The sequence below is a fragment of the Wolffia australiana genome, chromosome 11 (genome assembly GCF_029677425.1).
Source record: "Wolffia australiana isolate 7733 chromosome 11, ASM2967742v1".
In the NCBI taxonomy this organism is placed as follows: Eukaryota; Viridiplantae; Streptophyta; class Magnoliopsida; order Alismatales; family Araceae; genus Wolffia; species Wolffia australiana.
The window spans coordinates 2,015,558-2,043,473 of record NC_135845.1 but is presented as its reverse complement, the minus strand read 5'-3'; the positions used below and the strand labels follow the sequence as shown (position 1 = coordinate 2,043,473).

General features: G+C 39.8%; 2 protein-coding genes across 3 annotated transcripts; one reads left to right on the top strand and one right to left on the bottom strand.

The window, feature by feature from the left end:
- Positions 1–1,269: 1,269 nt before the first annotated feature.
- LOC144709661 (transmembrane protein (DUF788)) lies at positions 1,270–5,944 on the bottom strand. The gene is made up of 5 exons (XM_078583269.1): positions 5,808–5,944; positions 4,658–4,851; positions 3,213–3,297; positions 1,645–1,707; positions 1,270–1,540 (listed from the first exon to the last, which is right to left on the bottom strand). The coding sequence occupies exons 1-5, from the start codon at positions 5,889–5,891 to the stop codon at positions 1,448–1,450; spliced, it is 519 nt and encodes a 172-aa protein (XP_078439395.1). The 5' UTR covers positions 5,892–5,944; the 3' UTR covers positions 1,270–1,447.
- A 2,708-nt stretch (positions 5,945–8,652) lies between these two features.
- Positions 8,653–18,967, top strand: LOC144709202 (AFG1-like ATPase family protein). 2 transcript variants are annotated; one of them, XM_078582654.1, is made up of 15 exons: positions 8,653–8,807; positions 14,651–14,930; positions 15,005–15,084; positions 15,166–15,266; positions 15,362–15,484; positions 16,043–16,112; positions 16,284–16,370; positions 16,478–16,543; positions 17,102–17,194; positions 17,268–17,324; positions 17,429–17,557; positions 18,093–18,183; positions 18,291–18,379; positions 18,474–18,667; positions 18,765–18,967. In XM_078582654.1, the coding sequence occupies exons 2-15, from the start codon at positions 14,726–14,728 to the stop codon at positions 18,868–18,870; spliced, it is 1,491 nt and encodes a 496-aa protein (XP_078438780.1). In that variant the 5' UTR covers positions 8,653–8,807; positions 14,651–14,725; the 3' UTR covers positions 18,871–18,967. The 2 variants fall into 2 exon arrangements, with proteins under 2 accessions (XP_078438780.1, XP_078438781.1); XM_078582655.1 differs by having other exon boundaries at positions 8,722–8,871.
- Positions 18,968–27,916: the final 8,949 nt, after the last annotated feature.

Here is a 27,916-nt window from a genome sequence, read left to right as displayed (position 1 = left end):
ATTGAGAAATATAGGATTGGTAAAAAATAGGTCAATCATAGATCATTAAATCAATATAATTTGATGCGGACTGTGCATCCTATTTGGATATTATATGATTATTTGCGGTCAAAACAATTTATAAGATCATTTGCTGGAGAACTTTAAGGAAATTTTTTTGAGTTTTCATTGAGTACAATTTATTTCTAAAATTAATAATATTATATAAACTTGTGCATCGTTTATTTGGTGCAGAAATTGAGTAGATATCTCAACTTGAATATCAGAAGGTAAAAGACATCGATAAAGCTGATATTATAGAATAATACAAGAGAAAAATGAGGTGTATTTGACAGGAAGCTGACTTTATAATCCCATATTTTTTGGAAATATTTTATCTGAATTCTTGATTTCAAGATCATCTAAAATATAAAAAATACATATTATTACAGAATTGATAAATATCTGATAAAATGCTAATTGTGGAGCATCATCTTGATTCTGGCCTGAGAAAAATCATGATGATTTTTATGTCGAGATTTAAGAATATTGATTTTGTGATCTGACTGACATATTTCTCGAATTAAACTGTCATAACTACCACGAATAAATGAATAGAGAACTCTAGATACAAGTTTCAATATTTCCTAGAAGGCTTTGGGGGGCTTTCAAAGATGACTCATGTTTTCTAACTGTAGAACATTAAAAGTGATTCGGGAATCCAGACCTTGTTGAGTACCAATGTCTGCAAGATTTGCATGGTAAATAAACCATACGGGAATTCAAAGCAATTAAATTAGACTGGATTTGTAGGCCCCATTTTATTTTTGTGTGGCATGCATTCAAACTTCAGCAAGAAAAGAACATCATTGAGACAGAAAGCAGATGCGAGTTACTTTGAACTAATATTTGTATCTATATATAAATTGATACGACTTGAAAAATGGGGCTGAAAATTGGAACTTATAAATAGCCCAAACTGAAAGAAATATTCGTGAAAGGATTGATTCAGCCCCTCCAAGCCATTGCCGAGGATTAATATTTGAAAAACGTTTCACTTTGTCAGGCCCTTGTCACGCAATTATCTTCATCTTCCTGAACACTTCTATTTGATTGGAAAATTTTATTTGAACTACAGAGTCAGAGCTCTATGTTCCCTCTCCAGCATAAATGCCTTATTCACAAATTTACTCTTGCAATTCTAACATAAATGCATAATCTCAGCCTATTAACAGATTTTTTATTGAGGGTTCGGGATAGACGAGGGTAACTTTTCAGCTAGAAAACGTATGAATCATGGAGCAAAAAGTATAATTTCTGATGGCTTTCTCAGAAAATTCTCTCAAATGGAATGGTACAAATATGAGGGCGACGCTTCTTTGTTTTAAACTCTGTTTCTCTAACTTAAAGGTTGGTTCTGCAGAGGAAAACCTCTCACAGAGTCAATTTGTCAAATAAATAAATTAGTTTACCTGTTCCTGGTCCTGATGAGTTTGGCTCTAGAGGCTTTCCTCTCCATTTTCTCCCTCTTCTTCCGAGTCTTCTCATCTTCATCATCTCCCTACACATTCGCAGTACGTCCCAAAGGTTAATTATTCATAAAAGGGCTCACAAAAAAATAAAATCGGAGAAAATAGGCGCTCGAAAAGTATGTTCTTGAAATACCTGGGAACCAGGTAAAAATGCTTTCAGAAGACCAGAGATCTTGTACGCTCCAAAAGCTGGAATCTGGAAGAAGGAATACCCAATTAATAAATGTCATATGAGATTTCTAACCTTTCTTGGACACTCAGATAAGCAAGCCAGGGCAAATATTCTGTTGGAGCATTTTATCCAAGTAGGGAGTAATATGCACATGAAAATACTTTAATCGAAACCTTGGGTGGTCTATATCGAGAAATGATCTTGGAAGGGTATAGAGATAGCGAGAGGTAGAGATAGAAGTTACAATGGTAACAGGCCTGGATCGGCGCCTGAACCAGCTCTGTAAGAACCTTCCAGCCAAATTCGACATCTTTCTCCCTCTTTAAGGGAGGACTGGATCAATAGAAATTGAAACTAACACTTACAGAAATGACTGAATACCCTTGATTGGGGTTGGGGATCCTGACAGATTTATTACAATTTCAGCCCAATAGGCATTTAAAAAAACGATTAGGGGCATTGAACATTCATGCATACCTTTAGAAAGAGACATTATCAGAAATCAACCACAATGTGTGAAAATATACTGCTGTTGTGTTTTACATTCAAATTCATCATCATTACCATATTAAAAGATCGCGACTATCCACCAATTCCGTAAAATAAGAAGCAGATGAAAACCATGGAGACTAACCAGAAGCTGATTAAAATTAAAGGGGAGATAGTTCTAGGACAACAACCTGATATTCTCCCAAGGAGAATATTTGTGTAACAATCGACAAAATGCAAATCATAGTTTGAATTCCAGATAAATATCAAGCGTTTCCCAAAATGGTAATGCAATCCAAGAACCATAGTTTAACGAGGACAGAAAACATGCGACATAGAGGACGTATGCAATCAGAGGAGAGGGGGGTGGAATAGTGAGATAAGATGGAGAGACGAGGCGAATCGGCCTTGTCTTCCTCGGAGGAGGAGGATCTCCCACTCACCCCCCATTCCTGTCACAACCAACTTCCAAGAAGGTATTCTGACGGTCTGTCGTCCTTTATTCATACAGGGGGTCCCCACCAATTCATTTCCTCTTATTGTCTGACCTAGCATGTGTAAGATGTCTCCAAGTATGTCTGAGTGAGAACCGTATCACAACTGTTGGGAAATAGGTGGTGTGGCCTATTAGGCCCACTAGACCTTAGCCCACTAAGGGTTCCCTCTCTTAATCCCACATAGATAAATCTCTAATACTCTCTCTCTCAGCCCTATATAAGGGCATGTATCCCTTATTTCTAAGTAACCAAGTTCTATCCATTTTATCTTATTCAACAACAACCCCCTTTTTTTGGTTAAACTCAACTTGCTATGACGAAAGCAGACCCATGAATGAGAAAGAGGGCTTTCAATATCATTGCCAAGAAGTCATTTCATATTGGCATACTCAGTTCACCAAGCTACGAAAGTCAACACCTAGCAAAGAATAACTAAAAAAATCGAACCCAGTGACTTAACTGAGCAAACGACTACTGATTTTAGTAGAAAAAGGACAAAAACATTAGTTACATACAAGACAGAAAGTGTAGCAAAAGGCTTACCACCAAATAAGTGTACCAAAACTTCTCAGATACGATGGATGCCAACTGAACAAAGACTGTGATATAGATCACATCATGTAAATAGCTGCAAGAGAGAGAAAAATAAATAATTATAGTTTATGAAGTACGATTTCTAAAAAAGGATCAATCTACATAGAAAGAGCAGGTGATAAATGAATAACCATTCTAAAGTCAAAGTCAAAGTAAAGTTAACATATGAAAAGTCCGTATGCTCTGGATGATCCCGGCTCATGATTCAAGGGGGTGAGTTTACGAGAAGGTAACAAAGCAAATAAATGTGTAAGAGACCTTGGTGTAGGTCTATACGACAAATGATCTTGGACTGCACGGCAGAGAGATAGAGAGGAAAGCTATGCCCTTTCAGTATGATCTCCCCCCAAGTTCAGCTACAAGTTCACAAATGCCCTCCTAAGGGAAGGATGACAAGTATTTAAAGGAAATTACTCTAAAGCCAAAATTACGGAAATACCCCCGATAGGGATTGAGGATCATGACAAAATGCAATAGCATCAATGTTCCGTGGAACCTTCGTCCACATTACAACAGATGCTTCTGACCAAAAAATAAGGCTACAGGAAAGTGATTATAAAACTAATGAATTTAAAAAACCCTACCATATGAAAGGGGAAAGCCCAAACCAAAATATGTATTGACAGGAAATGTGATCTGGAGTAGAATATCACAACGAAAAACCACAAACGTAAAATCATGACATCGATCATACAAAGTGGCACGAGAGAGTTCGTGCCTTTGTAGATAGTATAGATATGAAAAGTCCGTATGCTCTGGATGATCCCGGCTCATGATTCAAGGGGGTGAGTTTACGAGAAGGTAACAAAGCAAATAAATGTGTAAGAGACCTTGGTGTAGGTCTATACGACAAATGATCTTGGACTGCACGGCAGAGAGATAGAGAGGAAAGCTATGCCCTTTCAGTATGATCTCCCCCCAAGTTCAGCTACAAGTTCACAAATGCCCTCCTAAGGGAAGGATGACAAGTATTTAAAGGAAATTACTCTAAAGCCAAAATTACGGAAATACCCCCGATAGGGATTGAGGATCATGACAAAATGCAATAGCATCAATGTTCCGTGGAACCTTCGTCCACATTACAACAGATGCTTCTGACCAAAAAATAAGGCTACAGGAAAGTGATTATAAAACTAATGAATTTAAAAAACCCTACCATATGAAAGGGGAAAGCCCAAACCAAAATATGTATTGACAGGAAATGTGATCTGGAGTAGAATATCACAACGAAAAACCACAAACGTAAAATCATGACATCGATCATACAAAGTGGCACGAGAGAGTTCGTGCCTTTGTAGATAGTATAGATATGAAAAGAAAACATAACAACATAACTATTGATGACATTGACTCTACGAAAATAGTCTGCAGCAAGCATTTGTGTAAAAAAGTACCCGCAAATGCCATCAGATCCCATATTAAATCCACCATCGAGAAGCTCCCCATCCTCAGAGTACGATGGCTTTGCCATTTTGGAAAGTTGTTGGTACGGAAGGAGGTAAGCAGCAGTTGTCACAATAAGCCCAAACCAGTGTTTCCAGCTAATTGAGGAATTGAAGATGAGCAGCCGTACAACCACATAAATTACCTGAAATTTTTTAATCCGGGAAAGAACCAGAAGTAGCAATCAAAACACAAGATGAAATATAAAAGATAGCCGGAAAAAAATATATTTTTCCACAATAGTTCCTAGAAAAACAGTCTGAAAATCATAATTCAAGGTGGACTCCAATGAAGGGAGGTTCTTATCCATCTAGCTTAGGTTTCCTTCAACGCCGGAGAGTAAAATTGGTAATCCATTGAGTAGATAACCGAAAAAGGAGGCAATTATTAAGCATGCTGGTTTTCCATGTGACAACTTTTACTTTTGAATGTTGGCAAAATTAATTTCTAATCTCGACATTTGAACCACACCAGGCTGTTCACCGTTGAAACTAGATAAAAGGAGCGGGCATTTCGACTGAGTAACTCCTTTCAATTGGGCAATTAGAATAAATTTCAAAAAGATTCCAGCGAATGAAGGTTATAATCCAAGGTCTCGTTCAACGCCCTCAAAGTGAAATTGGTAATCCTTTGTAATGTAATTAACCGGTATTCTGGAATGCAATTTCATGACTATAATCTCGAGATTCAAACCACACCCGGTTGGCTGTTCGCAGTTAAAACCAGATAAAAGGAGCGAGCCATTGGACAGAGTAATTCTCATTGGGGAATTGGAATATATCGATCAAGGGATAAGTACTTCGGGATGGGTAGATTAGCATAAATCCATAAACATTAAAAAGCTCATCCTTGATTTTCTGAAAAAATGGATTTTGAAATCACAAGAAATCAAGGAACAGCTCGAAGCTCGCGTTAGATTGCGACGAGATTTCGACATGCCCTAGACCCAAAACAACCGATCTCGATATTCAGCCCACCTTAGATCTAAAAGAAACAAGAGAATGATCAAAAGTAGTTCGATTTCGATTCCTTCCACCTCTCGACGCGGCCAAATTCGAGAATTGACGACGAAAACAGGTTCTGGGGAAGATTGGAACCAACATTGGAGGCAATTATGAGTCGAAAGAGCTTCGTCATGTGCTGCTTGTTCTCGTCCCTCCTCTTCTTCGCCCCCTGGTTCGCCATCGCTTCTCTCTCTCTCTCTCTAGTCAACCTCCCCCGCTAAGTAACGCGCATTTAAGTTGCTGGTTCTCCGTCATCCGTCATCCGTTTATAAGTCATCCGTTATCCGTCATTCATCATCGCCACCCACATGCCACGAATCATCCACCATTCGTCATCCATCATCCACATACCACAAATCATCCACCATCTGTCATCCACCATCCATCATCCATCATCTGTCGTCCGCCATTCCCCATCCATAATCCATCATAGATTGTCTGTCATCCATCACATATCATCCGCCATCAGTCATCCATCATCCGTCGTCCGCCATTCCCCATCCATAATCCATCATAGATTCTGTTATCCATCGCATATCATCCGCCATCAGTCATCCATCATCCGTCGTCCGCCATTCCCCATCCATAATCCATCATAGATTGTCTGTCATCCATAATCTGTCACCGCCATCCCTCATGTGTCGTCATCCATATTACTGTCATTGGGCGTTAGTCAAACTATCCGTGCAAATTCACTGACACACACACACACACGCGCTCTTTTACCCGGTCAAACTCCCCCACAGTCTAGCGTGCCTTTAGTTGTCCTGTTTTACACCATATCTCGTCACTGGTTAACTGATTGTCGTACATCATTCATCATCCATCGTCTGTCGTCTATTGTCTGGCATCCATCATCCGTCATCCATAATCCATCATCCACAATTTGTCCATCATTTGTGGTCCATCGTATGTCAACCATAGTCTGTCATCCGTCATCCACTGTCCATAATCCATCATCCATAGTCTGTCATCCATCATCTAACATCCCTCGTCTATCATCCATTGCTAGTCATCAGTCATTCATCATCCCCCGTTTATAGCCATCGTCCATTGCCCTCTGCTTGTCATCCATAGTCATCTATATTTCTAATGTCAGTTGTCCCCCATCCATAGTCATCCATAGTCATCCCCCATCCATAGTCATCATCCATGACTGGTTAACTGATAGTCATCTGTTTTTAGACATGGTCGTTGTGTTCTTTTTGTGAGAATGATTTGTTCTGTTCGATTTTCCGAACAGACCAAAAACAAATTCGAACAGAACATCGCACAGACCCATGTGCGGTTCTTTTGTTCGCTTTGTGCGAATTTTGTTCTAGTTTTGTGCGAAATGTGCGAATTTTGTTTGTTTTTTTTAAAAGAGCAAAACAAAGAAGAAGGCCGTGTGCAGTTCTTTTGTGCGATTTTTTTGTTTGTTTAAAACGAACAAAACATGACAACTGTGTCTATCCGTTTTAGCCCAATCTGCTTCTATCTTTTACCTTGGTGGACGGATGACAAGACAAAGATATTTCTGTCATTAGTCATCACTCTGATGTCCTGATGATGATGGCTGACTGATTGATGGAAAGATATATCAAGAAAGGGGAGGGTGATATGAGAGATTTAAAGAAGGGGATAGAGTGAGAGGAGTGGTCAGGTGGATATGCGAGGAGATGATGAAATAACAACAATGGTAAGTTTTGTTATTCATCGAGGATGACTGGCATAGCATGACTTACAAGGAATGAGACGATGATGAAATATGGACAAATGCGTGGATAGACTGAATGGAAGGACGTTCAGTCCTGTCACCAAGGCACATCCATCTCTAACCATCATCCATCATCCATCCCTAGCTGGATGAGCAAAACTTTGTTCTGTCCTATTTCGTCCTCGCCTTGGTCAAAACAAGAGGTAACAAATGAGTGTTCACCCATCCAAATCCTGATATCGGATGACAATATCGAGATGGATGCTAACCGGGATCTCGGCCCATTAAATGGGCCATACGACATCAGTCTATACTGGTACCCAGATACCGGGTGACAATAACGGGTGTCTATTGCTCGAGTTCCAATATCCGATACGGTCAGTTATCAGTTTCTTCAATGTTTAAACATATCAATAGAAATATGTTTTATAATATATTATGCTGCGTAACTGAGCTATCAGGAGCTATAATATATTACTTTGGACATTTTTTATAACCTAAAATTAATTTTTCCTCTATAAAGTAGGAATATAGTCTTGCCCAGAACAAAAGGGGTCTAATTGCTCTCACAGCATGGCCTATTATGGGTAAATTTAACCTCATTGGTTGCAATGGGCAGGTTGCTAGGCTTTTGATTACCATCTGAGATAACCAATGTACTTATACCACTAGAAATACAAAAAATCCCATATGGGACAATATGTGCTTGTTTTTAAATCGGTATTCAGACATCGCCATTAATATTCAGTATGGATTTCGATATCTGGATATCGGTTTTCGATACCTGACATCAGATTTGATCTTGGAGTGGGCAAACACTACAACAAATATCTTGCAAAATTTAAAAAATATTTTGGGAAAATATTTTCCCGAATCGCCCTGCCACGTGTAAATAAGCTTCTTGCATGGGCGTAGACGTTAATTTATCGATATCCCCTAGTTTACAAAAACTCTTATTTTAACCGCCAAATAAGTTTTATATTCGAGAATATCTCGTACAGATACACTACCGGATACTTCCAAAATTAGATATCTATCCAATTTGGGCATCTTGGCCAACCAGATAGATAAAACGCGTGACAGTAGAGGCACGCAAGCCACGTCGCTGTCCACGTCGGCTAACAAAACCATGGGCGGTAAAACAACAAAGACTTCAAATTGCTACGCACCAGTTCGTACGCAACGCTTTTATGTGGGTCCATATATAGAGGAACCGTGAGATATTGGCGGTGGCGTAGGGTTTCGGTGAAGATCAATTTGTACTGGAGAGTTTGAGCTGACTGTTGACATCTCGATGGCTGCTCTAGCGAGGATAAAGACGAAGAGAGGGAGAATGGAGTGTTCTTCTCGACGATCTTTTCTTTTCCGATTCGTTCTTCCGCTAAGCCGGCAAGATTGACGGTGAGATCTTCGCCTTAATCTCTTCTGTACATTGATTCCAGATTCGACGGTGAATTCAGAGTTTGTGAGTGATTTCTGGCGCGTTCTTCTAGTAGAATGATTTCAAACTTGTGTTTTGGGCTCTTGAGTTGTTATTCCGAGCAGGATGGTTGAATTTGTTGGATTTGGGCGTTTTGGCTTCCGAATGGGATTCGGTGGAGGCGGCATGATTGCAGATTTTTAGTTTTTTCTGTGCATTGAATCATAGTTGTTATAGAAAGTTCTTTATGCGGAGAATCAAATGGATCTTCTTATCGTTCGCAGCAGAACCCTCGGGCGTTTCCATCTTTTGTCCTTTGAAAGTATTTCATTCAGGGAGGAAATCCTTGAAGAAAAGAAATAACTACCGATTGATTGATTGATTGATATCAGGATAAAGAGAAAAAAATGATACAGTTGCAGTAAATAAGTTTGGAAAAAGAGATGGATCACATGATGTACCAATACCATGTCACATGTAAAAAGTTCTGGGCAAAAATGAATATCTTTAAGATTCCCGGATTTTTTCTTTTCAAGATTACATCTTTTTACTTCCTCATTTGGGGGGCTAAATGTATGTATAGAGTATAATAACCTAAGGACAAAAGACTGAAATGCAGCTGGGAGGTTTTTTTTAAAGAGGTTCCTTGGAGGTGTCATCCCTCTCTGCTAATGAGGGCTTGAGGGCCTCACTTACTGTCTGATTCAAGTCCCATCACAGATAGTATAACTTATCCAGTTTGGTCTCATACTGATACAAGTAGAAGTATCAATGTTCGAAATTCATTATTTCTTCCCTAATGTCTTCCGAATTCGAAATTACAACTTCTAGATCTCTTCCGATCAGATCTTCGCGGATCGGGATACTCTCACCCCGAGGCTGCTTCTCCGCGATCGGCCCAGATCTTGACGATGCCTCTCGAATCTTCCGACTTCTAGTGATTCCTAGTTCTTGGGCGGCCCGACGAGTCGTGCTCCTCCCTCCGATCAGCTGTCGAACTCTCTCCAGCTGCTTCGGCCTCCCGACGTAACTGCCGAGTTACTTTCAAGAAAAATCCCTGCTTCATACCTGGACCTCCGTCTTATTTATAGGGAAATACCCTCGGGACTTTATTTAGTAACTTCTTGGTCAACGGCGTTAGTCAACAGGGCACCGATCTGCTCTGTGTTTGTGTTTCCTCTTGTATTTCATTGCATAGAACTTATCAATACCTTCCCCTTGTAGATACAGCTTGTCCTCAAGCTGGAATTCTGGAAATGATTTGCGAAACCGATGTAACAACTCCCACGTGGCTTCGTTGATGGGGAGTTTGGTCCACTTGACTAAGACCTCTGTTCTGTAGGGAGTTTGCCGAACCTTAAGTATTTTCTCTGGATATACCCTCGGTTGGTGACTTCAGACTGACCGTCTGTCTCTGGGTGGTATGATGAGCTGAATTTGAGTTGGGTGCCTTGCAGTCGATGTAATTCCTTCCAGAAGTGACTGGTAAACAGGCTGCCTCTATCTGATACGATGGAGTTTGGTATCCCGTGCAGTCTGACAATCTCCTTAGCGAATATTTCAGCAATAGTGGAAGCCGAGTATGGGTGCTTGACTGCGATGTAATGACTGTATTTACTTAAGCGGTCAACCACCACCAAAATGGAGTCAAACCCTTCCGATTTGGGTAAACCCTCAATGAAATCCATGGTGATATCCTCCCAGATTTGATTGGGGATTGGTAGAGGTTGTAACAGTCCTGCTGGTGATAATGTGGAGGATTTTTGCTGTTGACATGTTGGGCATTGATTCACATATGTCTTGATAGTCCTTCTCATACCGGGCCAGGAGACTTGTTGAGTTATTCTTTTGAGGGTCCTATGAAAACCCCCATGTCCTCCCACCTTCGAATCATGGAATTCCTTTAGGATCGCAGCAATTAAAGAAGAGTTGGTCGGTAAGATGATTCTTCCCTTGTAAAGTAGTAACCCCTGGTAAATAGTGTAATTGGAATTTTGTTCGCTGCCACTTTCAATTCTTTTATAAATTTCTCCCACCTTCGGATCATCTTTGACTTCTTGCATGAGTTTTATCTTGTCCAGCCAATGTGTCATCGAAAGTGAGAGGCACTCTCCTGAGATCTCTGGTTGAGAGCAAGACAATGCATCAGCTACCACATTATTCTTCCCTGCCTTGTAATGAATATCGAAGTTGTATCCCAATAATTTTGACACCCATCGGTGGTATTGAGTAGGCACTTCTTTTTGCTCTGTTAAGTAGCGTAGGCTAAACTGATCTGTGTGTATAATGAATTTGTTGAACATAAGATAGTGCTTCCATTGGTTGACGGCCCAAACTACTGCCATGAGCTCTCTCTCGTATGCGGATTTATACCGTGTGGGGTTGGGAAAGGCCTTGCTGAAATAGGCTATTGGGTGGCCTTCTTGCAATAAAACAGCTCCCACGGCTATATCTGAGGCGTCTGTCTCAATGATAAAAGGCAATGAGAAATTTGGTAACCTCAATACTGGAGTCCTGGACAGGGCTAGTTTCAGACTTTCAAAGGAAGCATCAGCTTTTTCTGTCCAATGGAAGGAATTCTTTTTCAGAAGGGTGGTCAGAGGTTGGGCGATGGCCCCATAATTTGACACAAATCTTCGATAGTAACCAGTCAGTCCAAGAAATCCCTCAATTCCTTGATAGTGATAGGTGTCTTCCATTGTGTTATTGCCTCTATTTTTGAGGATCTGTGGACACCTTCAGCTGATATAATATGACCCAGGAAATCGATGAATTTACACCCAAACTTGCACTTCTTCGGGTTGATATGAAGCTTATTACTCGTCAGTAAGTCAAATACAACCTTAAGGTGTTGCTCATGTTGTTGGAAATCCTTGCTGTATGTTAGGATATCATCAAAGAACACCAATACAAACTTCCTAAGATGTCGGTAGAAAATAGAATTCATAAGTGCTTGAAATGTTGCCGGAGCATTGGACAATCCGAATGGCATAACTTGGAACTCGAAGTGGCCATGATGCGTTTTAAATGCCGTCTTGTGAATATCACTAGGATGCATTCTCACTTGATAATATCCGGATTTTAGATCGATTTTTGAAAAGACCGTCATCCCCTGCAACTCTTCCAGCAGTTCATCTACCATGGGGATTGGAAATCTGTTGGGTACTGTTAACTGGTTTAAAGCTCTGTAATCAATACATAATCTAAAGCCGCCATCCTTTTTCTTGACTAATAATGCTGGGCTTGCAAAGCAGCTATTGGAGTGTTGAATAATTTTTGATTCCAGAAGTTCTTGTACCAACTCTTCCAATACATTTTTGTGGGTGTGTGAGTATCTATAAGGTTTTTTATTAACTGGACTAGCCCCGGGAACCAGATGTATTCGATGATCACAATCACGGAATGGGGGTAATTCAGTCGGTTGCTCAAAACATATGGGTAACATTCTCTTAACCAAGGCAGACCATGATCTAGAGAGAGCAAGTACCTCATAAGTTGAGTATGCAGGCTGATCTTTGGCGTCGTTAATGTAGGTCATTGACTCTTCCCACTCTTGATGAGCTTGATCAATGGCAAACTTTGTAAATCTCAACGCATTCAGCTCTGGGTCGGAAATAATAGTATGGACCTGCCCATCCAGATAAAATTTGATCATAAGATGGTGATAGTTACAGTGAAACCACCCCAGAGTTTTCAACCAGGGTACGCCAAGAATAATATCACAACTCCCCAAGGGAAATGGAATGAAGTTTTGAGTGAATGTCAGCCCTTGCATTTCTATTGGGAGATTCAAACATACTCCCTCCGTTTGTCGTAAAATCCGTCACCCAAGGTAATGCTAAATTTATGATATGGTGTTACCTGTATCTTCAACTGTTGGATCACTTTTGGTTTAATGAAGTTGAAAGTGGCCCCACCATCAATAAGAATAGTCACTCGTTGGTTGTAGAGTCGGCCCCAGAGTCTGAAAGGAGCGGGTCTGGGCCCGGTGACCACCTTTGACCCTTGAATTGACATAAATTCTCCTCTTATCAGTGGTGCTTCATCCAGCTGCATGAGGTCTTCCTCCGTTATCGGTTGCTCTTCTTCTTCAACATCTTCTTGAAGCATATATATACTCAATTTCTTTTGACATCTATGACCTGGAGTGTACCTCTCATTGCAATTGTAGCATAGACCCCTTTCTCGCCTTTGTAAAATTCCTCAGGGAGAGTCGAGTAAGTCTCTTTCTGTTTTCCTTCAGAGGTATTTCTTGTCTGATTGGGTTTGGTGCCTCTCTTGGGGGTGTCTTTGAGCTGGACCTTCCTCTTCCTGCCACCACCGATCTCTGATAGTTATTGAGAGCTGGTCTTGAAGCAGGTTGAACAACTGGCGCCGATTGCTCTTGTCCATCTAAAATGGCCAAGTTACTCTTTGCCTCAAGCGAGTAGTCCATAATGTCCTGTATGCCATAGGGACGATATTTGTTTAGCTCTACGCGTACTTCAGGTTTCAACCCTTTGAGATATGCCGATTCTTGGACGTCTGCTGGTATATGTGATAAGAAAGCCACCAAGTCTTCAAACTCTGACCGATACTCTGATACGGTGCCTGTCTGTTTGAGATTCATAAGCTGAATGCAGAGAGTCCTTACTGAGAAATTGTATCTTTTTCAAAGAAATGTCGAATACCAGCCAGTTATCGAATCCAAAACTCTTCTCTGTGTATATAAACCACCCCTGTGCAGGTCCTTCCATATGCAGTGAGACTAACTGCAGCTTCTCGTCGTCGGTGAGTCTGTTGACTGAAAAGAATCTTTCAACACAGTTCAACCACATCTGTGCATTGGCGCCATTGAAATAAGGCAAGTCTCCCTTGCGGTATACATTCTTTTGGTCAGAAGGATTGTCTTGAAGTGTCTGGACTCGATTGTACCTTGGTTCTCCCTCTGGGACTGGTTTAGGCGCCGAAGCTGGAATAGTTTCCAGTTTCGAATTCATAAGTTGGAGCTGTTGCATTATGCCGACCAGGATCTCCGCTGGTACAGGTACTTCGTCGCACATCGCCTTCCCTTTTTCCTTGCTGTCTTCCATAATGATCTTGGATAGCTTGCCCAAGCCCAAATAAATCTTGACCAATCACTGTTCCGCTATCGTTGAGTGCTTTCGTCGAATTCCTTGCCGATCTCGTTATTTGGTACGGTTGATGCCGCGGATCGTTTGCTCTGATACCAGATTGATACAAGTAGAAGTATCAATGTTCGAAATTCATTATTTCTTCCCTAATGTCTTCCGAATTCGAAATTACAACTTCTAGATCTCTTCCGATCAGATCTTCGCGGATCGGGATACTCTCACCCCGAGGCTGCTTCTCCGCGATCGGCCCAGATCTTGACGATGCCTCTCGAATCTTCCGACTTCTAGTGATTCCTAGTTCTTGGGCGGCCCGACGAGTCGTGCTCCTCCCTCCGATCAGCTGTCGAACTCTCTCCAGCTGCTTCGGCCTCCCGACGTAACTGCCGAGTTACTTTCAAGAAAAATCCCTGCTTCATACCTGGACCTCCGTCTTATTTATAGGGAAATACCCTCGGGACTTTATTTAGTAACTTCTTGGTCAACGGCGTTAGTCAACAGGGCACCGATCTGCTCTGTGTTTGTGTTTCCTCTTGTATTTCATTGCATAGAACTTATCACATACCCCAATGAATAATGCCTTTGCCCTAGACTTTGTAGAACCACCTTAATTTTTAATTTGTGTATTTAAATATCAATAATCTAGCATACACAATTATGTGTCCAACAAGAGGATCCAAGCTATTAGTTTTTCTGATTCTTCCTCCTTGCAGGATTGGCTTATAAGGGACGCAGGTTTCTCTTTTTGAGATCAGACGTTATTGACTTCTCCCTGCACAGTGTTGGCCATGAGGTTGATTGCTCGAAATCTTCGGCGAGCTTTGTTGACTTATCAACAACAAGGCAGAAGCCTGAGGCAAGCTGCACGAGGAAGAAGACCAAGTGCTTGCCTTGATTTTTCTCCTCGTGTTTCGCTTAGCATTCCAAAGTACCCAAACACTGCATTTTCCCTACGTCTATTTTCCAACTCAATTGCTAACATTAGAGATGGAGGTAAGGATATATACTTGGTTTCGCCTTTTAAGGATATATAGTTGGGATATTGACTGGCATTTTCTCATGTCCAGAAGGGGGAGGCGCCGGTCCCTTGCTTGAGTATGAAAGGAGAATCGCATCTGGTGATCTGAGGGATGGAGATGATTGTCAGGTAAATTAGTTTTATAATAAATCTTTTATGTTTATTTTATCTGTGGTGACTCTGTACTAAGCTGAATGATGGCTCTCTCAGGTGGAGACACTTCAGGTTCTCCAGAGACTCTTTGATGAGCTTGTGGAACAACAGGATACTTGTCGCTTAGATCGCTATGCAGCGTCTGCAAAATCGTCAAGGTAATCAATTTATTCGTTGATTAAGTAGCTGTTGGTAATTCATAAACATTGAGAATCTTGTTGTGATTCTTTTTTTTCTCTTATCTTTTTTCTAGGAGCCGATGGCTTTGGTCTCGTTTCATCCCTCAGTCGTCTCACTCTCCAGTTAAGGGGCTTTATCTGTATGGAGGAGTTGGCACCGGAAAGACAATGCTTATGGACTTGTTTTTCGACCAGCTGTAAGTTTCATAACTCACTGTTAAACATCCAATGTAGGTTTCTCTTTCACTGCTTTAATGTCTACGAAGGCTTTCCATTTTTGAAAAATGTGCGATTGTGAAGCAATGTCCGTTACTGTCTGTTTTAATCTAAAAATAAAGGGAGATGTGCCTAATGAAGATATCATTACATTATGAGATGATTCTTCTATTCCGTTATAAATGATATTACATTTTTCTCTCATTCGATATGTTTAGGAGAAAGTTGGATGATACGAGAGCATCATGTGGACTTTGAAGCGTACGGAAAAATAAATTCTCAGTATCGTCTTCTTAATGTGAACATGCACGAGGTTATTTGACATGTTGGATGCATACCTTCTTAAATCTCCATACTATGATGAGTATTTCCTTGACATTCAGTTTGACTTTATGGTTATTCAGCAAATTATGGTTAAATTCTTTTGAAGTAAAAACTTCTCAAATGTGATATGAATGCATCGGGAAAAATCATTTATTGGAGACCGAATAAAAAATTTCATTTTAATGCATGTCTGTCATATTTTTTTTCAATGGCAGACCGAGTAACTGGCGAAAGAAGAGAATACATTTCCACGACTTTATGTTAAATGTCCACAGTCGCCTACAGGTGGGTTCATAAAACCTTTGATTACCCTTCGGCATAAATCCATAACTATCAACATTTTCTTCTACAACCATAGGATTTTCATCTTGAAAAGGGTAAAAAATCACATTCTATTCGGTCAAGATAAATATAAAATTCTGCTAAGCCAATGGCCTGTTTCATCCTTATTTTCAGAAACACAAGGGAGTTGCCGATCCTCTTGAAGAGGTGGCTGGTGAGATAGCTGACGAGTCCGTACTATTATGTTTGGATGAGTTTATGGTGAGTCAAATACGGTTGGATTCATTGATTTTCTCTTCATTCATACATATTAATCCTTAATGCGTCACGGATTTCTTCATTTATTTTCTGTAGTTTCTGATTTGCAGGTCACGGATGTTGCAGACGCTTTGATATTAAACCGGCTCTTTGGCCATTTGTTCGGCAAGGGGATTGTACGTATTTCACATTGGATCCAAATTTCTGCTATGATGAAATTCATTGCATCTCCCCCATACTATTAATACCTACAAACCTTTAAAAAAAACTATTAATACCTACAAAAGTTTCACCCTTGCAATCTATGGTGCATGATTAGTCTATCCTGATCGAGTATAAATACAATGTGATGATTACGATGAATCATCACATCATTAGTTATTGTCATTCCTCCAAGCCGAAACATGAGTGATGGTGATGCCAAACTTGTCATACTCCGCCATCTGTTGTCTATCACCAATGATAATAATGGTGAGTGGATGATGATGATGGAGATGGCAATGACTATGACTATGACTATAATGAGGATGATGATATGACGATGACAACAATCATCCTCATTGTCATTTGCCAACACCCAAACATGGATGATGATGATGACAGCGAGATCTGGGGATGACGATGAGGAATTCACCATTCTCCACCATCCCAATCTCAGAGGAAAGAAATTCTTTAAAATATATTTCTCAAAAAAAAGATAAAAATGCTTCAACTCCTCTCACATTTGTCGTTAGGTCCTTGTGGCAACCTCAAATCGCGCACCAGACCACCTATATGAAGGTGGCTTGCAAAGGGATCTCTTCTTGCCATTTATTGAAACATTGAAGGTACCTTCATCTCTGAGGCTCGAATTATTATATTTGAGTAATGAGTAATTCAAGGAAATTAATTCCTATGCAGGAAAGATGCGTAACCCACGCCATTGGGTCTTCTACAGACTATCGGAAGCTGACTTCTGTAGGACACTTAATATATTATCTATTTTCATCCTCACACGTGGAACAAGTTCTTTCTGAATTCAAATATTTTTTAAGGCAACTTATTATATCTTTAATGCGTAGGCTGAGCAAGGTTTTTACTTCATCGGAGATGAGCATTCAGAGCTCCTCAAGCAGAAATTCTACTGGTTATCTGGTCAGCATACAGCCAGTCCCCAGGTGGTGGAAGTGGTCATGGGCCGCAAGCTTCAGGTCTTCTTCACACTAGACTTTCTCTCTAACTTCTTTATCTGTTCAAAAAATCCTGAAAATCTCAAAGAAATGAAAAAAGTAAGTAATTCTGAAAATCTCTTGTCTCTTCTCTCTAGCTTCTTTTTTTGTTCAAAATGAGCAAAATGCTGAATTATCAAAGAAAAAAAATAAAAATGCTTAAAATCTTTAGCTCTCTCTCTAATCTCATTTTCTAAAAACATGCTGAAAATGTCAAAGAGAATTAAAAAAATAAAAATGGCTTCAAATCTCATATTCCTCCTCTCCAAATTTGTTTTCATAAAACATGACGAAAATGTCTGGGAGAAGAAAAAAAAATTGCTTAAAATATTATATTCCTTCACTCTGTGACTTCTATTTTTGTTAATATATTCGTAAAGCCTCATTGAAATTAAACGGAGACTATTTAACGCTTCAATCTCATGTTCGTTGTCACTCTAGTTTCTTTCTTGTCAAAAAATGCTGAAATATCCTGAATTAAATCAATACTGCTGAACTTTTCATTCTTTTTCCTCAGGTGCCATTGGGTGCTGATGGGTGCGCGTATTTTTCTTTCGAAGATCTCTGTGACCGTCCTTTGGGGGCTGCTGATTATTTTGGCCTGTTCAGTGAGTGATAATCTCTAATCACAAGCTCATTCGCTCACTTAAAAAATGATTTTCTTCATATCTATGTCTGAATACGGAACGATTAATTATTCTAATATTCATTTCAGAGAAATTCCACACATTAGCCCTGGATGGAGTACCCAGATTTGGCCTCCACAACAGAACAGCCGCCTATCGTTTTGTCACTCTTGTCGATGTAGGTTTCTCTAGTGTAGAATTTTATTGGTTTAATCTTTTTACAATCAGATTTTTAAATCTGAAATAATGTCTTATTTTCTGATCTTTTGTAGGTGATGTACGAGAGCAAGGCCAGACTGATGTGCACTGCGGCGGCAAGGCCAGATCAGCTGTTCGATCGGATTTTAACAGTGGCGGATGCTCAGAAAATCTCGCCTCGGACGTCGTCCCGGTCAAAAAGGACAGATGATGTTGACCTCTGCGTTGACAATGAGCTGGGTTTTGCCAAGGATCGCACTATCAGCCGGTATTTACAAATTCCATATTATTAAAGCGCACTTTTCCCAAATATTGATTTTCCAATACTAAAATAAATTGCGTTTTATTGATCTTTTTTTATTCAGATTAACGGAGATGAACAGTAGAGAATATCTGGAGCAACATGCCGCCTGCCTGCCAGAGAAAGCCAGTCAAGAAGATAATGAGAAAGGTTTCGTCGTCCAAGCTTAGCAGTAAGGAGAAACTTAATTACTGTAATTATGTAGTTCATTTGTACCAACAAATTTCTTAATCTATTAAATATGCATACATAGGTGTTCTCAAATCATACCCCCAGACTGTTAGTTATTTCCTTCAGTTATTCTCCAGAAGTTTTAGACTACAAAAATATAGTTAAATGATTGCATGGATAAACTATTTTCTTATATCTCCCGCAGGGAGTTTTCTATTCATATTGACCAGTATTTTTGAAAATTTAATAAATCATATGTAACTATTTTATATTAAGTGTTGCTTTATTTTTTTTAAAAAAGTTTTGCTATCAGATCATAACTGCTAGCAGTTTGCTACTACCTGAGGGCACTCTGGGGATTTCAGTTCTTAAAATGCATCACTTAAAACATTTCAAGGTTAAAATTTTATCCCACTCAATCAGCATCTCAAAAATTTTGATGATGACTTAAATCTCGTTGTCCAAGATAAGGTTTGTGGTCGGATAATTTAATCATATGTGATTTTTGATAATTTGGCAATATTTTTTGGTACCGAGAACAGTGGCAATGTATTGAGCACCGAGTGTTGTTATAATACCAAAGCCTTTGATAATGTGATATTTTCTGGGATTGCACATGTTTTTGATCCACTTCATGGGTTTATGTTATCATTCATCCCAAGAAAAGCACCAATGAGTGATAACTATATATTTTGATCCACTTCGAGATCGATTATAAAGTGCAAATATAGTTCTAGATCGTCTGGTACGTGGACAATGGACGGGACGGGATGAAGATTGTCCTGTCCGACGTCCAGCATCAGTGCAGGGACGCGGGCGAGAGAGTTTTTTGTCCCAGGATGAAAAAATCGTTCCGTCCGCGTCCCAACTTTGCCAGTTTCGTTCCGTGCGTAGAAAAACCGTAGAAGTTTTTTAGGGAAATATGGAGTAGAGAGAAAGCAGAGCGACATATGTACAATTAATTTTGGGGGGCGTCAGATCGGGCGTGCAAAAAAAGCAGGGACATTGATGCAAAATGTCAAGGAATTGATATAGTGATGCCACATGGCAAGATCTCAACCGTCAAAAGCTAATTTTCCATCACTTACCGTCCATCGTCCAAAACCTCCGGACGGGACGGTTTTCTCCTCCGAGGATATGAAAATCGTGCCGTCCGTTCGTCGCGGGACGAATTTTCTGTCCCCATTTTCGTCCAACCTCGCGGACGGGATGATTTTTTCATCCTGGGACGAGAAAACCGTCTCCTCTGCGTCCCTGCACTATTTGTGCAAAGCATTGTTTGCCAGATAAGAGCTTTGGTAAATGACTAACACCATAAAGTAAGCATCAAAGTGATTTGATTTTTGACACCATGGTGATGCAAGTTTTGACCTGGAGGAACATTCTCAGCTAGTATCCATCTACTTGCTGAAAACCATCTTAAACATTTACTTGACGGACTTGGCCGTTGATCGAAAAATTGTTTTCATTGTAATTTGACTGATATATTGGAGGACTTGAATATTTTGCAGTTTTGTTTTCAATTTTTGATGAACTGCTTAATCAACATGTGCTGAATCTTATCTCCAGTCTTTCATGTTCCAATAGATAATTGTCTACTGCTCAATTGAAAGTTAAGTGGTTGGCCTACCTATCCTAACAGGGAGTATGCTGGGATTTTTTCACCTAAAGTGGAATTCGTCGTGAAATTTATCCTAACAGGGAGTATGCTGGGATTTTTTCACCTAAAGTGGAATTCGTCGTGAAATTTATCTGAGGATGATTTTTTGGAGAGGTGATTTTTATGGAGGGAGGTGAAATGAAAATGTGAGGATTATAAATTTGAGGCAAAAAATTGGTGGATGTAACATTTTAGTGAAAGAGACATGGAAACAATGTAGATGGGCTGGACATGAAAAGTGGAATATTACATGTGGTTGGGTTTGATGATTGAAAATTGGTGGAGTGTTGGATTTTTGAGTCTTAGATTACAAAAAGTTGGGTCCATTATATCCTTGTACCAAATTGGCAAATATCAGCTGATATTTTTTTTGGAATACAGAACATTAAAAGTCATAGAATGTTGAATGAGTTTCATAAAAAAAGTCATAAAAGTGAAATATTGTGCACTAAACAAACACGACCTTGATGGGACACGTGACTAGATACTAGAGAGTACAAAAATTAACACGGGAACGAATGGAAAATATTTTTAATATGGGTATAATAGTTCATTACTCATCACTTCTTAACACAGGAACTTAAGTGAACTAAATGACTCTTTCTCTTATTTTATATGGTTACAAAATATGACTAATGAAGTTACATGGATTTAAAGCTTGCCATTTTTTAAGTCACACACTGATTTGTTATTGTGGGAACATGGTACATTATCACTGGACGTAGCAACTTTGACATAATTTTGATGATGAAATGTATCAATTCTGTAGAGATGGAATTCATTTGAGGGGGAGATGAGTGAGAGAGAGTTCCTGGGATGGGGAGGCGAACAACAATGATCAGAGGAAAATTTTAACAGAGGAGTAGGAATTGATTAGGGATGAACCGTTGAAAGATGCAATGAGGTAGATATGGTCACAAGGGCAGGGATTGTAGAGCGAGAGAGACATAGATTGGACGTTGAGGGGAGAAGAGACAAGGAGCTTCCAATTGCATAATGCTCCTGCCTGCCCTCCAAAATAGATGGTCACTCTATTTAAAGGGAACACATTGAAGGAGAAAAAGACGGGTTTGTCCTTGAGAAAGACTGGAGATTGTATCATGATGTCACTCATTTATCATCACTTTCTTTATCTCAAACGTTGTTTTATATTTGTGAACTTACATAACCCCGTTTTTCTTGAAATGATGTAATTTTAACTGTTGATTGTTTGATAAAAAATGTAGTTCTAGATTAGTGTGTGAATGCATCAAGCGGCTTCACACTTCATTGTAACAACATTTCTCACTCGTGGAACCAAGAAATCATGGATCTGATCAATGTGCATGTGATTTGATCAACCGTTTTACGAATGCCACTTTAATTCTGTTAAAAATATTTTACTGCAAAAAATACAGTTATTAGAATTGTAATATAGTGACAAAAAGAATGAGAACAGAAAAGTGAGCAAATCAGAGACATACCCCCTCATATCATAGGGTCTAAACAACAGGTTTATGAGAACAAAACGAGCCTCTAGACAAGGATTTTAAAGATAGTGCCATTGTAAAACGTAAATTATGTAAATAAAATAAAAAATAAAAAATAATTAAAAATAAAAAAAAAATGACAAAAATTAGAAAATCAAAAATAAACAATAGTAAAATTTTTCATGAGAGTTTAATTTATAATTAAAATAAATTATAAAATTTAAAATTATAATTAAAAATAAAATGAGCTAGCAAATCTTGGGTGTGAGGCTTCGCCGATTGAGAAATGCTAAGCTCAGTACTTCGCCGATTGAAAAATAAATTCTGACATGTCAAATCTCCTCCTTCATATTCAAAACCCTTGTTTGTGCTCCATTGTTGTTGCTATGATGTTCTGATCATATTGGGAATGGAGAGGAACCAAGGGGAGAATGCAGAAGAAGGAGAAAGCCTTGACCAATTCTAGACTGGGTGACTTTATTTCAGGGCCTTCCAGTATTTATACTAAGTGGGGATTTTTTTGTAAAACCCTAAACTTTAAGTATATCTTTCAAGGTCCAAAAGGCCATCTAGTTAACAACTCTTGGATCATGTATCCATTTAGTTAATGACTCTAGATGCCCAATAATCTCTATAGGCTTCTAAATTAAAAATATATCTCATCATATAGATTAGTTAATGATGGATTGATTCAACCTAATCGATAGGTTCAATCTCCAGCTTGAGGGGTACCAAGCTACACGTTGTGCTTTTAAATTAATGAAGTATTGATCACTCATGGAACCTATCTATCATTGGCTATTGTGTACCTATAGTTCCTCATTTTCTTGAAACTCTTAAGACAATTTAGGGTATGGTCCATTATCAAAACCTAATCGGCCATCCTATTTAGTAATGATGCACTCTAAAATCTTTGGAGAACTCTTCTCCGATATTCCCCTTCATCACATTGTCTTCCTTGAGCTGTCTTATCTTATACTGAGGGTGGAATATCCAATCTTGATCACTCAATCATCACCGTGAACTTTTTGATGCACCCAAAGTAAGATTTTTTTTGAATTTGATGATTAGGATTAGGAGCTCACAAGTCATAGTTAAAGCACAACCATCCATCCAAACTATGTCTTAGGTCTAAGGAACACATAGAAAGTTGTGAAGTGAATCAACCTGGTTGATAGTTAGGTATAATTACATTGAGGGATTCATAAAAATAAATTCAGGGATTCAGCTAAATAACACCCACTATCTATCCTTAATATCTCTTCACTAATAGCTACAACACTGTCCATACTCATCATACAAGTGACACTAGATGGTGCTAATTTATCTATATAATTCAGTGCCTTTTTTAGTATCCTTTTGAATAAAAATATTTAGAATACATGATTAAAGACTATTAATCTTCATATTATTATCTCATCATAATTCAATAAGTTAGACCATGTATTCATGGACTTTTTCATGAGCATCAAACAAGCATTTTATTAATGAAGAATTAATGAGATGTAGAATGTATGATTGGCTTGTTGGCCACGTATATTTCCATAACACACTAAGCCACTATAAAAAATGCTCAAACTTTAAGAACAAAGAAGATCAGAGTACAAAGGAAAAAAAATGAGACAAATATCTATGCTCTTAATGTCATTCTTTTCTCAAAATGGGAAATGAACATCTGAGTCTCAATGAGACACACTAAGAATATCAAGATGTAAAAGAAGCAACATTCATCTCATTGATGGGGGGTATCATATTTCTCTCATTAGAAACAATTGATAAGGTCAAATACACCATTTCATACAATGAAAATTTTCATAAATGATGAACATAATGCATGACATTCCCCCTGATCACATTCATTCATAATATACTACCATATGTAAGTTATCATCACTTTATACATGAAACTGATTGAAATAATGTATATTTGAATATTTTGTAATGTTTTAAAATGATTGAACATAAAATTATGCATGAAATAAAACAATATGTTATTCTGGAATTTTCTGAAATTTACCATTTTAAAGGTTTTTGGAATTTTCCAGTACTTTGAGATTTATTTCATGCGAAGTTATTCTTTATCGATGATATGTATTTTAAAGGATTACTATTATTAATTTATAAGAATTTTCTGGGATTATTTGATGTACAAAATGGATCAGCAGTTCATGGGATTTGCCGATGTGCTAGGTGGTCATAGGAGTGGGCCAATGAAACAATGGCTATCAATGTTGTAACTTGCTTGCCTTGACTCAAAGTTACAACTGAGTCAGCCTGATTTTAAGATCGTGAGGGTTATCATGCCACTCAATAACTTGGTAAACAATAATAAAAACTAACATGCTAATTTTGAAAGTAATTTATTTCATTTTATGTATTTAGTTTTATTATAATTTCATTTCTAGAAGCTTATTGTATTTCTATAATCAAATTCTGACTTTCTCGATTTTTTGGCATTTTAATGGAACATCAAATTCATAAATTAAAAAATATCATGAATCAAAAATAAGATTTGGATTTATTTAAATATGTTTATTATTTCTTATATTTTATAAGGAAATTTTGATTTCTCCCAATTTCTTGATTTTTATTGTTTTCTGACATTACATTCGTGAAGAAAATAATTTTATATGTCACAAAATATAAATTTGAATTTATTTACTTTGGTTGGTCTTCCAATAATTTTTTGCCATGCTGGCAATCCAGCATTTGGATCATGGGAGAGAAAAATTAGAGCAGATAGAAAATCAAATGGCTTAGATTGCTCCAACTTCAAATGAATATATCTAATGCTCCAAGAGAAATATTGAGCAGAATTTTTTTGGATAGTTCAGTCTTCACATCCTCTATCCATCCATCTTAAATTGGTAAATAGAGCCACATACATTTTTTTCGCTCGGTTTCCATCATTATGCACACCACCACCAAATCCACAACTTGACAATGCATGATGAAGAAATAACTTCAATTTAGGTAAAACACCATTATTATGGCAGTGAACACATGGTAGAAAAATTATGTCAATCCATTGAAATATGGTATGCTTTCAATAAATATTTGAGGCACAAAATAAACCTTAATTTTTGGATGGTTGATCCCTCTTATCTAGTCCATTAAATGTCATTTATAAGTTCTAACTTGTGAATTATTAGGTTTTTTTTTTAGCAAAATACACGGTGCCCAGTACGGCCAACCCTGGGGTTGTGCCCGTAGAGCGATCCATCCGTGCCGTGGACGCCACCTAGGCAGATTTTATTTATAAAGTGAAGTGTTTATCAATGTTTATAGGCGTGGAGCGAGTTTAAATATTCCAATTACACTCTGATCCCACTCGTCCACGCCCATGTACAGAAAAGGAAAAGATACATAAGTGATACCTGGTAGGTGTCGGAGAAGTGCTTGCGTTGACGTCTCGCCGAAGCCCCCTAGTGACGATGGTGAAGTAGTGTTGGAGTTATCCTCGCCTCCAATGGAGTACGTGGCCCCTATGAAGCACGTGGTGAGGCTCCATTTGAGGTGGGCGTAGTCCACCCCGCTAGCTTGAGATGATGCAGCTTCGAATTAGGCAGAAGGGTGAGCGCTTCCACCTCGAGTGCTCCATGCAATCCACCAATCCTGCGGGCGTGTCGACGAGAGTATGCGACACGTGTGGATGGTCGGCAAGCCGAGATGGTCGAGGCGATAGCAGCCCCTAGGTGTCGGAGGGAGCGCCTGCTAAGAAAGAAAAATATAAGAAGGGCATTGTGTGTGTACCGCGTGGTTGGCGACGGCATCTGCTGTCTGGTTGCCTTCTCGCAGCTGATGACGAACGCTGGTTGTGCGAGGTCGGCACCGCACGATGTCCTGCCAAACGTGGTGTAATCTCCACTGGGAGCATTTACCTGCACGTAGCATGTCAACTAACACTTGTGAGTCTGATTCTACGATGATATTATGAAGGTTACGTTCCTCACAGAGGAGTAAACCATCCCGTATCGCCGTAGCTTTGGCTACCGTGTTAGTTTGTACACCATAGAAAGAGGAGAAAGCGAAAAGAATACTCCCTGTATGATCGCGGAGGATACCCCCTCCCCTTGCTGGATCCGGGTTCCCTTTGGACGCACCATCCACATTCAGTTTAAGGATGCCGATTGGCGGTGGAAGCCAATAAATAACCCGTAGTTGCGTGCGGATGGAAGCAAGGGTCACTGGAATGCCCTAGGAGCGGAGAAGGTCTCGTACAAGTGGTGAGCTGCACGCGCTAGGGGGGGTGAGATGATGGGTGCGTCTAAGCCACATCTTGACTCGGTGCATGATATCCACAGCTCGCATGGGTGTACCTGCAAAAAGAGAAGAATTTTGCCCCTTCCATATCTCCCATAGTAAGTAAGCTATGGTGATGTGAAGGATGAGGCTCCGTTTGGAGCATGTTGGCGAGAGGAAGAGCTTGCCAAAACACTCTAACGGAGTTAGTGGACTATGAGAGAGTGGCCGCCAAAGGTGTGTAATTTGGCGCCAACAGTCTAAGGCTATCTCACTATGGAAGAACATATGTTCCATAGTTTCAATATGGGGGGATGCTAGACAACAGTGGCAGCGGGAACTGATATAATGACCAAGACGGATCAGTCGGTCATCCGTTGGGAGGCCACGATGTAAAAGTCTCCAAAGGAAAAAAGAGACACGAGTTAGGATCGCCGGGTACAAGATGCTGCGTCCCTAGTGCTGGTTGGGGGCTTTCTCACGGAAATGCTCCCAGGAAGAACTGCATGAGTAAGCTCCATCGAGTGTGAGCATCCAAATGGCACGATCGGGGTTGGACCTGATTGGAGTACTCAAGATCTGGAATAACGTGTGAGGGGGGAGGCCATGCTGCTCCCATAGGTGTTGCGTGTTGTCCATAAGCAGTTGGGCCAATGTGATTCGCACTCTATGTGGTACGAAGTGGGGATGGCTGGTGAACGGCGCATCAGCGTGCCAAGTATCAAACCATGCACTGATCTCACCACGGCTAATATGCCAGCGCGTGACTATGGCCATCTCAAGCCAGTGTCCCTGCCATGTTCGCCATCTCCGATGGCCTCGGATATCCATCTCTCGTCGAGCCCATTCGCCATATTTGGTGGAGATAAAACTTCCAAATGGGGATTGTGTGGTGCGCATGCGCCATACGAGCTTCTTTTGTAGCATGTACTGGACGTTTGTGAGGCGTTTGATCCCTAGACCCCCCTTGGCTGTCGGTCGACATGCTTTGGCCCAAGAGACCCAATGATGGCGGCTCTCTCCCTCGAGGTGACCGTACCATTGGAAACGTGCGCATAGTCGTTTCACCGAGCGTAGGACTGTAAGAGATAGTGAGTGGACCGCGAGGGTGTGTAGCAGGATACTCATGAGGACATGCCGAATAAGTTGGATACGTCCCCAGGGGATAGGAAATGAAGTTTCCATCCCTCTAGTTTCTTTCTAAGTTTGCCCAACAAAGTATCAAAGTAATGATGCTTAGAGGGTCCTAGAAAGATAGGGCATCCAAGATAGTCGAACATAAGGTAGCCTCGTGAGTAGCAGGTATAGTGCTGGAGTATCTCAGAGCGCTTTATAGTGGTGGAAGAACCAACTATGAAGCTGCTCTTCGAGGCATTGACGAGCTGGCCCGAGGCTTGCTCGTATGCTGTGAGGATGCTCATAAATTCCATAATGGATTTTTTGGATCCATTGAGGAAGATGATGGCATCATCTGCAAATAGAGAATGCGAGATGATCAGGCAGCCCCTTTTCATAAAATACGGTTGGATGAGGCCGTGGTCGATCGCACGTGTGAGCAAACGGCTGAAGACCTCCTGCATCAGTATAAAAAGGGTAGGTGAGATAGGATCACCTTGCTGTAGACCTCTCGTGGTCATGAAGAATCCAGTGGAGTTTCCATCCATTAGGAGAGAG

Bases quoted from the DNA above. Each gene is read 5' to 3' on its own strand.
- LOC144709202 (XM_078582654.1), top strand. From the start codon at position 14,726: ATGAGGTTGATTGCTCGAAATCTTCGGCGAGCTTTGTTGACTTATCAA. The intron at 16,113-16,283 runs GTGGGTTCATAA...CCTTATTTTCAG, and splicing joins ATGTCCACAGTCGCCTACAG to AAACACAAGGGAGTTGCCGA. The intron at 17,325-17,428 runs GTAGGACACTTA...TTTAATGCGTAG, and splicing joins ACTATCGGAAGCTGACTTCT to GCTGAGCAAGGTTTTTACTT.
- LOC144709661 (XM_078583269.1), bottom strand. From the start codon at position 5,891: ATGGCGAACCAGGGGGCGAAGAAGAGGAGGGACGAGAACAAGCAGCAC. The intron at 3,298-4,657 runs GTACTTTTTTAC...TCTCTCTTGCAG, and splicing joins GGATCTGATGGCATTTGCGG to CTATTTACATGATGTGATCT. The intron at 1,541-1,644 runs GTATTTCAAGAA...GCGAATGTGTAG, and splicing joins CATTTTTACCTGGTTCCCAG to GGAGATGATGAAGATGAGAA.